A 14,055-nucleotide genomic window follows, 5' to 3' on the forward strand; every position below is an offset into this window, starting at 1 on the left:
ATGTTTTTACAAAAATTAAAATGTGATTTAATTTTGTCCATATATCTTTTTTATTATTTTGTTACCTACCGAAGATTATTCCGGAAATTGTTGGAAAATATTTTTCTGTGTGGAAAGAATGGCCCAAATAATTTGCAGTGTTCTGAAAATGCCGGCTTTTGTAAAACAATTTCGACCAAGTCTAATGAGCCAAAAATGGGCCGAAATTAGGTTCCCTTCAACTGGAATATGTAAAGTACGAAGAAAATTGTTTCACCTGAAATATCATGATTTTCAAAATTTTTCATTTTCATTTTTTTTTTTTGCTCTTTTTATCCCTGTCCTCTCGGACCGGGAAGGGCGCGCACTGCACTGGCACGAATGCTGAATTCCGAGTGCGAATAACACCGCGAACGGATAACATGGGCGCACCAGGCCGCACATTTCAGGGACCCAGCCCACTGAAGGGCCACTTGCCTACGCACCGAGCACTGCATTGAAACGCTAGACATTCGTCCCGTGAAGCCAAATCACGCATGCTGGAAAGGTGCAAAGCAGCCCGTTGAGCAATTTGAGCATTTCGAGTCACTAAACTAACCACTTTTTGCCATCTCTGACGCATTGGTTGGCCAGTATTAGATCTCCCAACTGCTCAATAAACTCCCATTGCTTTGACACTCCTGAGAATGACTTAACAATGCGAGCCAACGGCTGGTAAAGTTATTAAAAGAATTTAAAAATTATCAAGATTATAAAGCTGCATTTAATTTTTCAACGCTTTTATTTATTGAAGCTCGTTTTGTGCCTTAAAATTCAACTAATTTCAAAAACGCCAATTTTATCCTGGCGAAAATTGCTTGGTTTCATCCGGCAAAAGCCGGCTGGCAAAAATTGCGAACACTGATAATTGGACGAGTGCATGCAGCGTGCACGTCGTATAAACATGTCAGGAAAGTAAAAATAAAGGCTTAAAAATATTTTTAACTTGTCCGAATATCATTCTAAATTTTTCAAATCTATTGACATTTACAAAACTATCTCTTTCAGGCCAATTAAAAACGTGCGATGATTAAAATTATAAAATTTCCTTAATTAGAGGTACCTTTAAACGTACTTCATTAAAACATCTGTTATTTTTTCATAGCAAAATTTGCCATATTTACTAAGTTTTCAGGCTTCTAAAGCAGGACGAAGGGTTGTGTAAGAGATTTTTCTGGAGGAAATATTGATTTTCTTATCCAGTCAACCTTTTTAAAAAAATTATTATCTCCAACGACCGAGAAACAGTAAAATGGCACCTAAAATTCAATTTATTAAATCAAGGTGGCATAATATATAATTAAAAAGCTTGTTGCAAATTTTTTGGTTTGATAAAAAATATCATGTTCCGTGTGTTGAATTGCGTGGGTTGAATGAACACTTTTAAATAGCAAGGATCGCAGATTGTGATTAAGCAAATAAATTGCATCAGTGAATTTGTTGCCTCTTCATAACAGGCGATTTAATATCTTCATTTTCTTTCTCTTTATTATTTTGCAAATGAGGAACGTTTGTGATTCGTTCTCGAGAATTAAAAATCTCGAAGCCGCCAGCAGCGTGTGTCTAACCAGGCATAAAGAGTAATTATTAGATTTATTTTCCAGAGTAAGTACGTTTAACTTGAGGTGGATAAGCCACCTCTCTAAATTAGAAATAACAAATTCTTAATTGAAGGATAAATCAGTAAAATGAAAATCAGTTTCGATTATATTTTCAGTCGTGGATCCGTTTCCAAGGTTTAATTAGAAGATCCATTTTTTATTTTACTGGAGACCAGTGCCAACGACGCGGTGGTTCTTGGCCAAGTAGTCGGCGTACTCGTGGTACGGGGCGGTGGCCAGGGGCATTTCCTTCCACAAGTCTGGAGTAAGGTAGGCATAGGTCTTGCCGATGGCCGTGTAGGTCGCCTTGGCGAAGTTTCCAAGGGTGCCGGTCGAGCCTCGGGCGGACGTGTAGCAATCCTCGATGCCAGCCATGTTCAGCAGCTTCTTGGGAACGGGGGCAGACACGATGCCGGTTCCGCGGGGCGCTGGGATCAGACGCACCAACACGGAGCCGCACTTGCCAGTCACCTGGAAATTTAAATAGAAAGGGCATCGTTAGTGATGTATTTTTGGTTGTGCAATTTATTGATAATTTGATTCGCATAATTTATTTAAATTTTAAATAGCGCCGATTCACATCCCTATCTTTTCCTATGTTAAATGAAATTTTGCTAGCGGCTTGATAATGTCGAAAAATGCGCAAGAGTAATTAGACTACAATATTAGTCGAAACCCAGACCGCAGGAAATAAAACTGAAGAAATCGCGATTTAAATGTTCCGGGGAAGGAAGCTTCACTGAGGCCATGGTTTTGACTTAATTAGTAGATTTACTCAAAGCGCTTGCGTTCTCGACACCAATCAAGGCTATATTTGTCCCTAACAAATATTAATTTTACATGCAAAAAATAGGGAATTGGATCTCCGATAAGAAATCATCAAATTATTATTAAAATTATCGCTCTCCAGTAACGTAGCAGATATTTAGACCAATATCCACGGAATTAGCAGAGAACATTCACTCTTCGAGACCGTAAGCACCAAGCAGCCCTTCACAACTGATGGCAACTCTAGGAGTCTCGTATAAAACCTTTAAATTTAAATCTCTCTCTTTAATAGTTACCTTGCAGGGCACGGTGTGGGGCTTGCCGATCTTGTTGCCCCAGTAGCCTCGCCTCACGGGCACGACCGAGAGCTTGGCCAGGATGATGGCTCCGTTCGGCTTTTCAAATGGCAATAGCTGTCTCCTTACTTGAAATCCGATTTAATTTCAAAACCAAGAGTTTCCCCAATAAGTGGCATACACCGTTGAACAGATCTCGACGAGAGGAATCGGAATATGCCAAGAAAATATGTTCAAGCACTCTAAATTTTGGAGAAAATTGGCAAAATTTGAATTTTTACTGTAGGAAGGTCCTTTTTTACTATGGCAAATTGTTGAACAAATTGTTTTACGATCAATTGTGTATATGACATCCAACAATTCTGATAATTATCAATTGTTTCTCAGAATCATTCCATTTTAAACTTTTTTCCATAATTTTATACTTGATTCCGATCCCTCTCGTCGCGATCTATCAAACAGTGTGCGATTTTTGAAGTAAAAATCCCTAAACTGTGAAATAAATCGTGATTTTACAATGAGCAGAATTTCATGCTCGCCGTTTGATTGGCATGCAAACTTGAGCGGATTTCATTGCAAATTTATTTGGCAAACAGTGAAAATTTTATCTAAATCTTTTAACTTTAATCAAAATTTGCACATATTTTAGTCCGCTTTTTCTAAAAAGTGTAGATAGATAGATTTATGCATTTTCCCACCAAAAATTAATTAAATTTTGAATGAAGTCAGAGATGAATCTGTAGGGTACCTACATTCCGTCAAACAATGACCATTCTGCAACACACAAATTCACACAACAGACAAATCACATTGTTTGACGAGCATATATAAACCGACGCGACCCAATTCAAAAGAGAGAGAATTCCTGCAGCAGCCTAGACGACCGGACCAACCCTGAGGACAAACTGGACGAGGACCCTGTAAGACGTAAGATCGCCATCGCAGCAGGACGATGTAGCTTCCGTCCCTGATGTTGTCGATCGCACGCCTGGGCTTAAGCGGTACCACACTTCGGATGCTGCGCCACGCTTCACCGAAGTCCCTGAAGAACCCACTCGGACACGTCCCGAGTCTTTAATCCGTCCCATTCTCCGAGCCTCACCACAGCCAGCCACTACACATATTCAGCCAAATCCACACATTTCCGATGTCGTCCCATCTACCACAAGTCGCAGTCCACACACGCAGCCAACAACATCAACTTTAATAAAATTCATAATATAGAGGAAACCACTGCGCATCATGATTCCTTCCTATAAATCAATTTAGACGGCTATATTTTTCTTCGTTTCCTTCGCGTTAATATTTTATACAAATTCAAAATTTGAGCAAAAAAGGCGGCGCGGGCGCAGCTCGGCTCGCTCAGATCTCAGTCCGGGATAAACCTGAAATAATTTTTGGACTAATCTTTCCAGATAATATGCAATCAGCCAAAGATTATTCGGAATATATTTTTCTGTGCGGGAAAAATGTCCCAAATAATATTTCGAGTCGTATAAACTTGACAGTAAAGTAGAACAATCCAAAAATCCTTCTTAATTACCCCCGTCCCTTGATTAAAACCATTTTTTGCGATTAAATTAAAAAACGAAAAATGAAATTAGAATAATTATGAGACTTAAGAAATATTAATTGCCCCACTGCCTGTGAGCAGTCCGAAATCCTTAGAATAAAATCTGCGTCTTGCTGGCATGGCAAGAGCGCACGACTATATATTCTCAGCAACTTTTAAACTCAAATAAATAGTTCTGTTTGTCCAAAAATTAGCAAACTACGAAAATTGCAAACTGATTGACTAATTAATCTTCTTTTTATTAATTACGTTACTATCTTTGAACTCTCTGTATTTATATAATGGAATAAAGTAGAAATTATACACCGCCATTTAACTGCTGTCTAACAATGATTTATGATGTGGTTTTATTGGAACGTAAGTGACTCTAACAATTATAAAAAGGCTTTCAATCGCGATATTGGCCATATTTACCGTTACGTTAATTATTAAAACACGCAGACGAGACTTTGAAAATGCTTACTTATTACTGTGGCTGGCTGGCGCGTACGCTAGTTGCTGCTCGGCAGAGGTGGGAAAACCATATCAGAGGAAGCCCAAATGCAGCCTCTCCGATCACTCGGGGGAGAGGGTGCATTTGGCTGCCAGTTGTACGCGTCAGTCAGGGGTTGGTTCTGACAATTCTTGTCTTGAGGGCATGAAAACTACGTTAACCTTAAACATTGCTCGTCTCATATCTCTAGAAATAATGCTGTTGACCAATTAAATCAGCTAAATATTAAGTTTAATCAGTAAGATTTATAGCATCACGTTTGAAAATGTGATATTTTTATATACATACTATTTTCATTGACGAATAGAATTAAAATTATTCTAAAATATCATATGAAATGAATAGCTGTGTGTAAAAATCGACAAAGATAAAGAAGCCCGCGTGTGCGCAATCAGTAGCACAAAATAGAATTTTCCTTAACATCAGGAAAAGCTGATTTGATCGCAGCAATGAGTTGGTCTTCCAACAAGTCTGTGGCGTAATCTTTCGGAATCGTATCAATTTTGTAGCGTTTGAGATTCATCAGAATCTCTTTCTGAGCAATACGCGAAAAGAGGGTTTCTGTATCGCCAAGATCCAAGTTGCGGATCCGGATTTCAAAACCTTCTAACTGCGGCGCTGACAGCAAGCTGGAGATATCCACGCGCATATCACTGAAATCAAACATTATTTGCTTTTAGAAATGTTTCTTCTTTTCTATTCCAAACAAGACTATTTTTATTGTTTAGAAGTTAATCGAGAATCCTATCATTTTTTTGCTCTTTTTATCCCTGTCCTCGGAGCGGGAAGGGCGCGCACTGCACTAGCACGAATGCTGAAACCCGGGTCCCAATAACACCGCGAACGGATTGAATAGGCGCACCAGGCCGCACATTTCAGGGACCCAGCCCAATGAAGGGCCACTTGCCTCCGCACCGAGGACTGCATTGAAACGCTAGACATTCGCTCCGTAAAGCCAAATCACGCATGCTGGAAAGGTGCAATGCAGCCCGTTGAGCAATTTGAGCATTTCGAGTCACTATAAACTAACCACTTTTTGCCATATCTGGCATTGGGTAGCCAGTATTAGATCTCCGAACAGCTCAAATACCTCACATTGCTTTGACACTCCTGAGAGTGCCGCTGAACAATGCGAGCCAACGGGCTGGTTATTTAATATAAGGGTTAAGAAATCTGGACCTAGCCCTTAAATTATGAGTATTTTGGTTCTATGGCAAAAAATTATTCTTACCTTGTAGTCCAGTACGTAAACCATTTTAATTGGCTCAAGCAGTCAATGGGCACATTGTAGCTAAACAACATCATGTGTTCCAGTGTCAAACACTTAAGGTTTCTGCACCAGCTAAAGATCTGTTCCATGGTCAAATATGAGCCTGGCATTCTGGATGTGTCCCTGTAGTATGCGTTTGATATGTCCAATCGTCTCAAAAAGTGTCCATTTTCTTCGAGGAAACATTCCAACGCGCACGTTTCAAAATCGCAGCAAATGAATGTTGCGGATCTCAGCTTCGGCAAGCGCGGGAACGTGACGATTTCTAGCTCATTCTCGAAACAGGGGCTGTCTATCTGTATATTTAGAAGACATGATGCATAATTTATGATTTAGTTAGCCAAGAGAACACTGAATTCTTACCGTGAGTTTTGTCGCGTGGGGCTGCGTCTCCAAGAATTTTAGTTCTTCCACCCGCGTTGGGTAGCAAAGAAAGTGATAATGTGGGCCAGGGCCTACAAGGTGGGGCTCAGTGCTTGGCAAATCCTTGTCTACTGTGATACAGACATAGTATGGTTCACTAGCTTCAGAATCAAGAAGTCGGATATCGTGATATAAAAAGCCATCGTCATAGAAATCCACTTGTTGCTCGCCATCCAGCTCTACTCTGTAATCAACTTCAATGCGCTGCAAGCCCCTGCAACTCTTCACTACTTTCTTTAGTTCCGAGAGCAGGACCGTGGAACTAAAAATTTGAATTTTTGACAGGTTTTTCAATTGCCTGATCGATGCCATTATTTTACGACTAAGTTTTTCTTCGTAAATGAGTATTTCTTGAAGATTTGGAGCTTTCACAGCGAGGTGTTGAAGAACCTTTTGGGATTTAGTCATACGTTTAATAGAGTTCAAGAGAAATAAAATTTACTTCTGTCTAACCTTCAACAATGGAAATTCTGCGCTCCGTCTTGAATGATTATTTACTTCAATCCAGTCTAGGAACATAAGCTTGAGTCTATGAAGATTCAAACGTTTCAATTCGCGGCTCAGGAGGTTTGGAAAAGCCAACCATGCGCAAGCTTTACTGTTCTCGTTCGAGTCGGTTGTCCGAAATAATTTGAACAATTCTGCCAAAACCATTTGCCTCGGTTCAGGGGCTAGAAATCAAGCAAACATTTTTCAGAAACATGAAAAGCAGCATTTCAAAGGGGGAATTCAAATCAAATGAGTTAATTTTATGTAAGTTTTTTTCATCAAAATTCATAATTGTAATAATGATTTAGAAAATTATATTTAATAAATATTTTACAGAAATTATGTTTTTTTTGCACAACCTGTTTCAGAATTCAAAACCAAACAAATTAATACTTGCTACGCAGTTTTTCAATGTAAATCAGCGGGGGCCAGATTCGTGCGTCCGGTTGAGTATTGAGCGAAAAAACAGTCACGTGAAAATGCGCGAAAAGAAGCATGTTTTGGTCAATATTGCGACATAATTTGCATTGCTCTTAACTAATTGTGTCTTTTGGATCGTAAAAACAAACTCTCGACTCTCGTACGGCAATCCAAAGAGAGCTTTTTGTTTCCCACATTCAGACGCCATCTTGAATCTGCGCAGTGCGAACCAATTTTATCGCACATCTGGCCCCGCTGATGTAAAATTCTTTTTCGCTCACCTAATTTCGTAGTCAAATTTTCGCCATAACGGTGGACATTGTCGACAATAGTCTTGAAGGTTGTTTCTGCCAGGCTCTTCGGATTATGAATGACCGACTGAAAGCACAAGTATACGTTAAGAAGATAAGATAGTATCAAAATGAGAACAGGAGCACATTATTTCAACTCATGGGCCAGCGACAGGCAATTTAAAGTGGAATGGTATTGCAAAAACCTGGAATTAACCTTGTTGCCAAGCCAATAAAAATTATATGGGACTGCCTCTCGGCGTATGCAACCTGCACGTCAGATCACTTTTGCTCTCCACTCATCGTCGCTGCAGCGGCTATCAAACACACAAGCCCCGCGGACCTTAAAATCTGGAATTTCTCCATTTCATAACCAGCACTCTCCCGCACCGATCTCGGTAAAAATGTGTTTGATTATCGTGTAGTGAAAATGTGGAACGATATGCGACCCGCGCTCAAAGACTGTTCGGCGGCGCAGTTTCCTTCACTTTGCAAGGTGCGTACGTGATGGCAAAAGCTTTTAACGTGTCATTTTAATATTATTTCCTACTCTGAACTCACTATTCGGCTGTGTCTTATTTGTTTAACAGAAGTGTCGCCCATTCTCACATGCTCCCTTTCTTTATAATTGACCAGTGATACTATAATGTATTATTATGACTAAATGTGAGAATAAAAAAAAACATAAATCGCGAGAAAAGTGGCTGTAAAGTTAGCGTGGTGAGGAATGCCTTTCCTAATTAAAATGCAATTTTATTTCAATGTTAAAATTATAATTGAGGCAATGGCAAATTTGGTTAACACGTAAAGTTAGTTAATTAATTTTATTTCTTTATTAATATCGTGAATTGTCTTTAATAATTAAAATTTTTATTTCTACGAGACTCGGCCCGTACTAAAATCTAATAAATACAGGGCGCCAGACAGATAATATGTCGAGTAAATCAAATTTAGTTAGCGAAAAAATTTATCCAATTACTTCTTCATCAACAGATTTAATAAATATTCCTAATTTCTCTTTAAGCTTTATGTAGTTCATCTTAAAATATGTATTTTTCATGAAATGGAGTTTTGGTCGACTTGATTTTTTTTCATTGTTAAATTTAGTCTTTTGTTGTCGCTCGCCTGGTATATCCCGCTGTTACACCACGCTTTTTGTACTTTTAGCGCAAATACATGTTTGTGCTGGCTTGAGAAAACAACCCCGCTGCCCCGTGATCTTAAAAAGAGCGATCGAAACGATGGATTGCAACTGTAGCGCATCTCCCCCAAAACCATAATTTTGTGACCAACTCGTGTTTTTTCAACTTTAAAAATACGAAAAATACATAGCTCTGCTCGTATGGGTCGTACGATCAAAAGTCAATGATCGCCAGACTCGCGTGGTAAAATTCTGCGTAAAATAGGCACTCTAGCCAACCCCCAAAAATTGCGGAAAAAAGTGCATTTTTCTGATTTTTTTATAAATTCTCCTAAGGTGAGGGTGGTTTTGACCTTCTGGCACTTCATTTTACACCATCCCTTAAACGACTGACCGGGTTTGCCGCCGTTCGATGTGGATTTGGCGTTTTTTTTACCCAGGATCATAGGGAAGGAGATTTGCTCGGCGTATTAATTTGGTAAGGAGTAATAAAAATATTAAAATTAAATAAATTTAAACTAAGTAATGTAATAATAATTGTGAAGAGAAATTTAGAACATTTAAGGACAAATATAGCCCGAATTTGCCGGCGGCGACAGAACTTTGACAGAGTTTCGGCGGCCGGAGGAACACTTTGTGAAAAATTCGGGAGTTGCTGGCGCACATTGTCTCTTTTTTCTTAAGCTACAATTCGTTTGGCCCCCAACGCGCATTTCATCCAAAATCAAGGAGAGACCCGCCGCGTCGATGCACCCTCACAATCAGCTACCTGCCCGTCAGCCGCTTGCTCGCGATCACAAAGGCGTATTATTCTCCTTCGCGATCATTCGCTTGCATTCTTCCCTTACAATTAGCCAACAATTCGTTTCGTAAGCTCGCTACGTGTGGGCTGCGCACACTCTCTTTTTTGAACAAATAAACTCCACAAATCTCGGCTCTTTGCCGCTTCAGCCTATTTACTATAATTTCACGTAAATTCGGACCGCACTCCTCATATTTATAACTTCAAACTGTCTTCTAAATTTCTCTTCACATAAATTGTAAAAAGTTGAAATTTAGAATACAAAACAAATTAGCATTTAAAGAAGTATTGAGGATGTATTTTTTGATGCACTTCCACCAAAATATATTTTTAATAATTTTGAAACAGTAGTTTCTCTTTGAACATATTGTTTATACTGATTTTAAATAGAATATAACTTAAAAAACGACTTAATAATTTACGTGAAGTGCTAGTTCAGCATTATCATTTTATAAATTAAGGTCTGGCGTGGAAAAATTTTGGAGAAAATTTTAATTTCTTCTGTGGCTAGGTCATTTTTTGATTATTGAAAATTGAAGGAATAATTACTGCACAAAATACAAATAAAATTCAATTTTCGGCCTATACCAAAAGCGTTTCCTCGCAAGTTCACGCATCAGGATAATGAAACGCGATATTGCCGGGAGCTTTTTTAGAAAATTCATGGGCAGATTGGGCCAAGGGAACAATCACGTATAAATTACGGGCCCAGGTGTATTCAAAAACACTAGAAGAATTAAAAAAAAGAGTTAATTTACCATGTTTGTAGAGAAAATTTGCTGAGCGCTGGTTTTAACACGTGCTCTGTAGCGGGCTGCAGCTCGGAGTTTGATGCACGTTGCACGGGTGTAGTTGTGAACGCTACATCCCTTAAGGAGGGTGGCGCTAGCTGGCAGGCTGTTAACAGGGTTGCCAAAGGTTAAAGAGGGAGTTTTTTAACTTTAGAGCAAATAATGTAAAAGGAGTTTTTATTTTTACGCAGATATATTGGAGAAAATTGAGCATGTCATTCTCATTGTTCTATGGGTCTATCAAATTTCTCCAAAACTATAGAATTTTTCCTGGCAGCGGAGTTCAAATTCGTGCGGCGCGAAAAAATTGTCACGTGAAAATGCGCGAAAAGAAGCAAATTTTGGTAATTTTTGTGATTTAACTAATTGTGTCTTTTGGATCGTAAAATCAAACTCTTGACACTCGTATGACAATCCAAAGATAACTTTTCGTTTCCCACATTCAGACGCCATCTTGGATCTGCGCAGTGCGAACCAATTCTATCGCACATCTGGCCCCGCTGTTTCCTGGCTCATCCTCTACAGTCGGTGGCGAACCTAATAAACAAAAAAGATTTTTTTTTCTCTACCAAGGATTTTGAATGGAATTCTCTTTTAATTTTTTTTCACGTGATTATGTACTTCCCTCAAACTATTCCCCTATATTAATTTAATTGATTTTAACATACCAAGTAAAAATGTTTTTACAAAAAAATATATGGACAAAATTAAAATGTGATTTAATTTTGTCCATATATCTTTTTTATTATGTTGTTACCTACCGAAGATAATTCCGGAAATTGTTGGAAAATGTTTTTCTGTGCGGAAAGAATGGCTCAAATAATTTGCAGTGTTCTGAAAAAGCTGGCTTTTTTAAAACAATTTCGACCAAGTCTAATGAGGTAAAAATGGGCAGAAATTAGGTTTCCTGCTTCAACTGATAAGAAGAAAATGGTTTCACCTGAAATATCATGATTTTCAAAATTTTTATTTTTCATTTTTTGCTCTTTTTATCCCTGTCCTCTCGGAGCGGGAAGGGCGCGCACTGCACTAGCACGAATGCTGAAACCCTGGTGCGAATAACACCGCGAACGGATTGAATGGGCGCACCAGGCCGCACAGGGACTCAAAGGCCACTCGCCTCCGCACCGAGGACTTTATTTTGAAACGCTAGACATTCGTCTCGTGAAGCCAAATCACGCATGCTGGAAAGGTGCAAAGCAGCCCGTTGAGCAATTTGAGGAATTCGAGTCACTAAAGTAACCACTTTTTGCCATCTCTGACGCATTGGGTGGCCAGTATTAGATCTCCCAACTGCTCAAATACCATTGCTTTGACACTCCTGAGAATGACTTAACAATGCGAGCCAACGGCTGGTAAAGTTATTAAAAGAATTTAAAAATTATCATGATTATAAAGCTGCATTTAATTTTTCAACGCTTTTATTTATTGAAGCTCGTTTTGTGCCTTAAAATTCAACTAATTTCAAAAACGCCAATTTTAGCCTTGCGAAAATTGCTTGGTTTCATCCGGCAAAAGCCGGCTGGCAAAAATTGCGAACACTGATAATTTGACGAGTGCATGCAGCGTGCACGTCGTATAAACATGTCAGGAAAGTAAAAATAGAGGCTTAAAAATATTTTTAACTTGTCCGAATATCATTCTAAATTTTTCAAATCTATTGACATTTACAAAACTATCTCTTTCAGGCCAATTAAAAACGTGCGATGATTAAAATTGTAAAATTTCCTTAATTAGAGGTACCTTTAAACGTACTTCATTAAAACATCAGATCTGCTATTTTTTCATGGTAAAATTTGCCATAATTACCAAGTTTTCAGGCTTCTAAAGCAGGACGAAGGATTGTGTTTAAGAGATTTTTGCTGGAAGAAATATTGATTTTCATATCCGAAGTCAACCTTTTTAAAAAATTATCTCCAACGACCGAGAAGCAGTAAAATTCAGTTTATTAAATCAAGGTGGCATAATTTAAAAAAGCCTTGTTGCCAATTTTTGGGTTTGATTAAAAAATATCATGTTCCGTGTGTTGAATTGCATGGGTTCTATGTGCATTTTTAACTAACTAATTAGTAAGGATCGCAGATTTTAATTTAACGAAGAAATTGCATTAGAGAACTTGTTACCTCTTTGTAACAGGCGATTTAATATTTTCATTTTCTCTCTTTATTATTAATTTAGCAAAAGAGGAACGTTTGTGATTTGTTCTCGAGAATTTAAAATCTCAAAGCCGCCAGCAGCGTGTGCCTCACCAGGCATAAAGAGTAATTATTATATTTATTTTCCAGAGTTTGTACGTCTAATTTGAGGTAGATAAGCCACCTCTCTAAATTAGCAATAATAAATTCTTAATTGAAGGATAAATCAGTAGAATGAAAATCAGTTTCGATTATATTTTCAGTCGTGGATCCGTTTCCAAGGTTTAATTAGAAGATCCATTTTGCCACATTTAATTTACTGGAGACCAGTGCCAACGACGCGGTGGTTCTTGGCCAAGTAGTCGGCGTACTCGTGGTACGGGGCGGTGGCCAGGGGCATTTCCTTCCACAAGTCTGGAGTAAGGTAGGCATAGGTCTTGCCGATGGCCGTGTAGGTCGCCTTGGCGAAGTTTCCAAGGGTGCCGGTCGAGCCTCGGGCGGACGTGTAGCAATCCTCGATGCCAGCCATGTTCAGCAGCTTCTTGGGAACGGGGGCAGACACGATGCCGGTTCCGCGGGGCGCTGGGATCAGACGCACCAACACGGAGCCGCACTTGCCAGTCACCTGGAAATTAAAACAGAAAGGGAATCGTTAGTGATGTATTTTTGGTTGTACAATTTTTTATAGTTTGATTCGCATTATTTATTTAAATTTTAATTAGCGCTGATTCACATCCCTATCTTTTCCTGTGTTAAATTAAATTTCGTTAGCGGCTTAATAATGTCGAAAAAAGCGCACGAGTTGTCATACTACAACATTAGTCGAAACCCAGACTGCGGGAAACAAAACCGAAGAAATCGCGTTTGAAATGTTCCTGGGAAGGAAGCTTCTCCGAGGCCATGGTTTTGACTTAATTAGTAAATTTACTCGAAGCGCTTGCGTTCTCGACACCAATCAAGGCTAATTTTGTCCCTAACCAAAATTAATTTTACATGCAAAAAATAGGGAATTTGATCTCCGGTAAGAAATCATCAAATTATTAATAAAGTTATCGCTCTCCAGTAACGTAGCAGATATTTAAGACCAATATCCACGGAATTAGCAGAGAACATTCACTCTTCGAGACCGTAAGCACCAAACAGCCCATCAAAACTGATGGCAACTCTAAGAGTCTCGTAAAAAACCTTTAAATTCAAATCTCTCTCTTTAATATACCTTGCAGGGCACGGTGTGGGGCTTGCCGATCTTGTTGCCCCAGTAGCCTCGCCTCACGGGCACGACCGAGAGCTTGGCCAGGATGATGGCTCCGCGGATGGCGGTCGCCACTTCCTTCGAGCACTTCACTCCCAGACCGATGTGGCCGTTGGAATCACCAATGGCTGTAATTTGATATATTTATTAGTATAAGGAAGGCAGATTAATAAATTATTTTAGAATGGTAATTATTATTTCAGAGGTGGTTTAAGGGTGTCTTCATTTTTTCAGAAACACGGACCAAAAGGATCATCATTTCAAACGCTTAAACAGGGTTCGCTGCAGGTTTT

The 14,055-nt window shown here is 39.0% G+C and overlaps 2 protein-coding genes across 3 annotated transcripts in view; both read right to left on the bottom strand.

Moving 5' to 3' along the window:
- Positions 1 to 1,723: 1,723 nt before the first annotated feature.
- LOC135946394 (small ribosomal subunit protein uS5-like) lies at positions 1,724 to 2,824 on the bottom strand (the record flags this gene model as incomplete). The annotated part of the gene is made up of 2 exons (XM_065494604.1): positions 1,724 to 2,090; positions 2,684 to 2,824. Coding segments are annotated over 2 exons (450 nt in total), but the record flags the coding sequence as incomplete, so codon positions are not given.
- Positions 2,825 to 12,761: 9,937 nt separating this feature from the next.
- LOC135946977 (small ribosomal subunit protein uS5) overlaps positions 12,762 to 14,055 on the bottom strand; it is a 31,126-nt gene continuing 29,832 nt past the window's right edge. For both annotated transcript variants that reach the window (XM_065495514.1, XM_065495513.1), the window contains exons 4-5: positions 13,727 to 13,890; positions 12,762 to 13,135 (exon numbers count right to left, since the gene is read on the bottom strand). In XM_065495514.1, coding sequence (XP_065351586.1) covers positions 12,827 to 13,135; positions 13,727 to 13,890 — 473 coding nt within the window. In that variant the 3' untranslated portion in view covers positions 12,762 to 12,826. The remainder of the gene's footprint in view (positions 13,136 to 13,726; positions 13,891 to 14,055) is intronic.

Source organism: Cloeon dipterum, chromosome X, assembly GCF_949628265.1.
Source record: "Cloeon dipterum chromosome X, ieCloDipt1.1, whole genome shotgun sequence".
Lineage (NCBI taxonomy): Eukaryota > Metazoa > Arthropoda > Insecta > Ephemeroptera > Baetidae > Cloeon > Cloeon dipterum.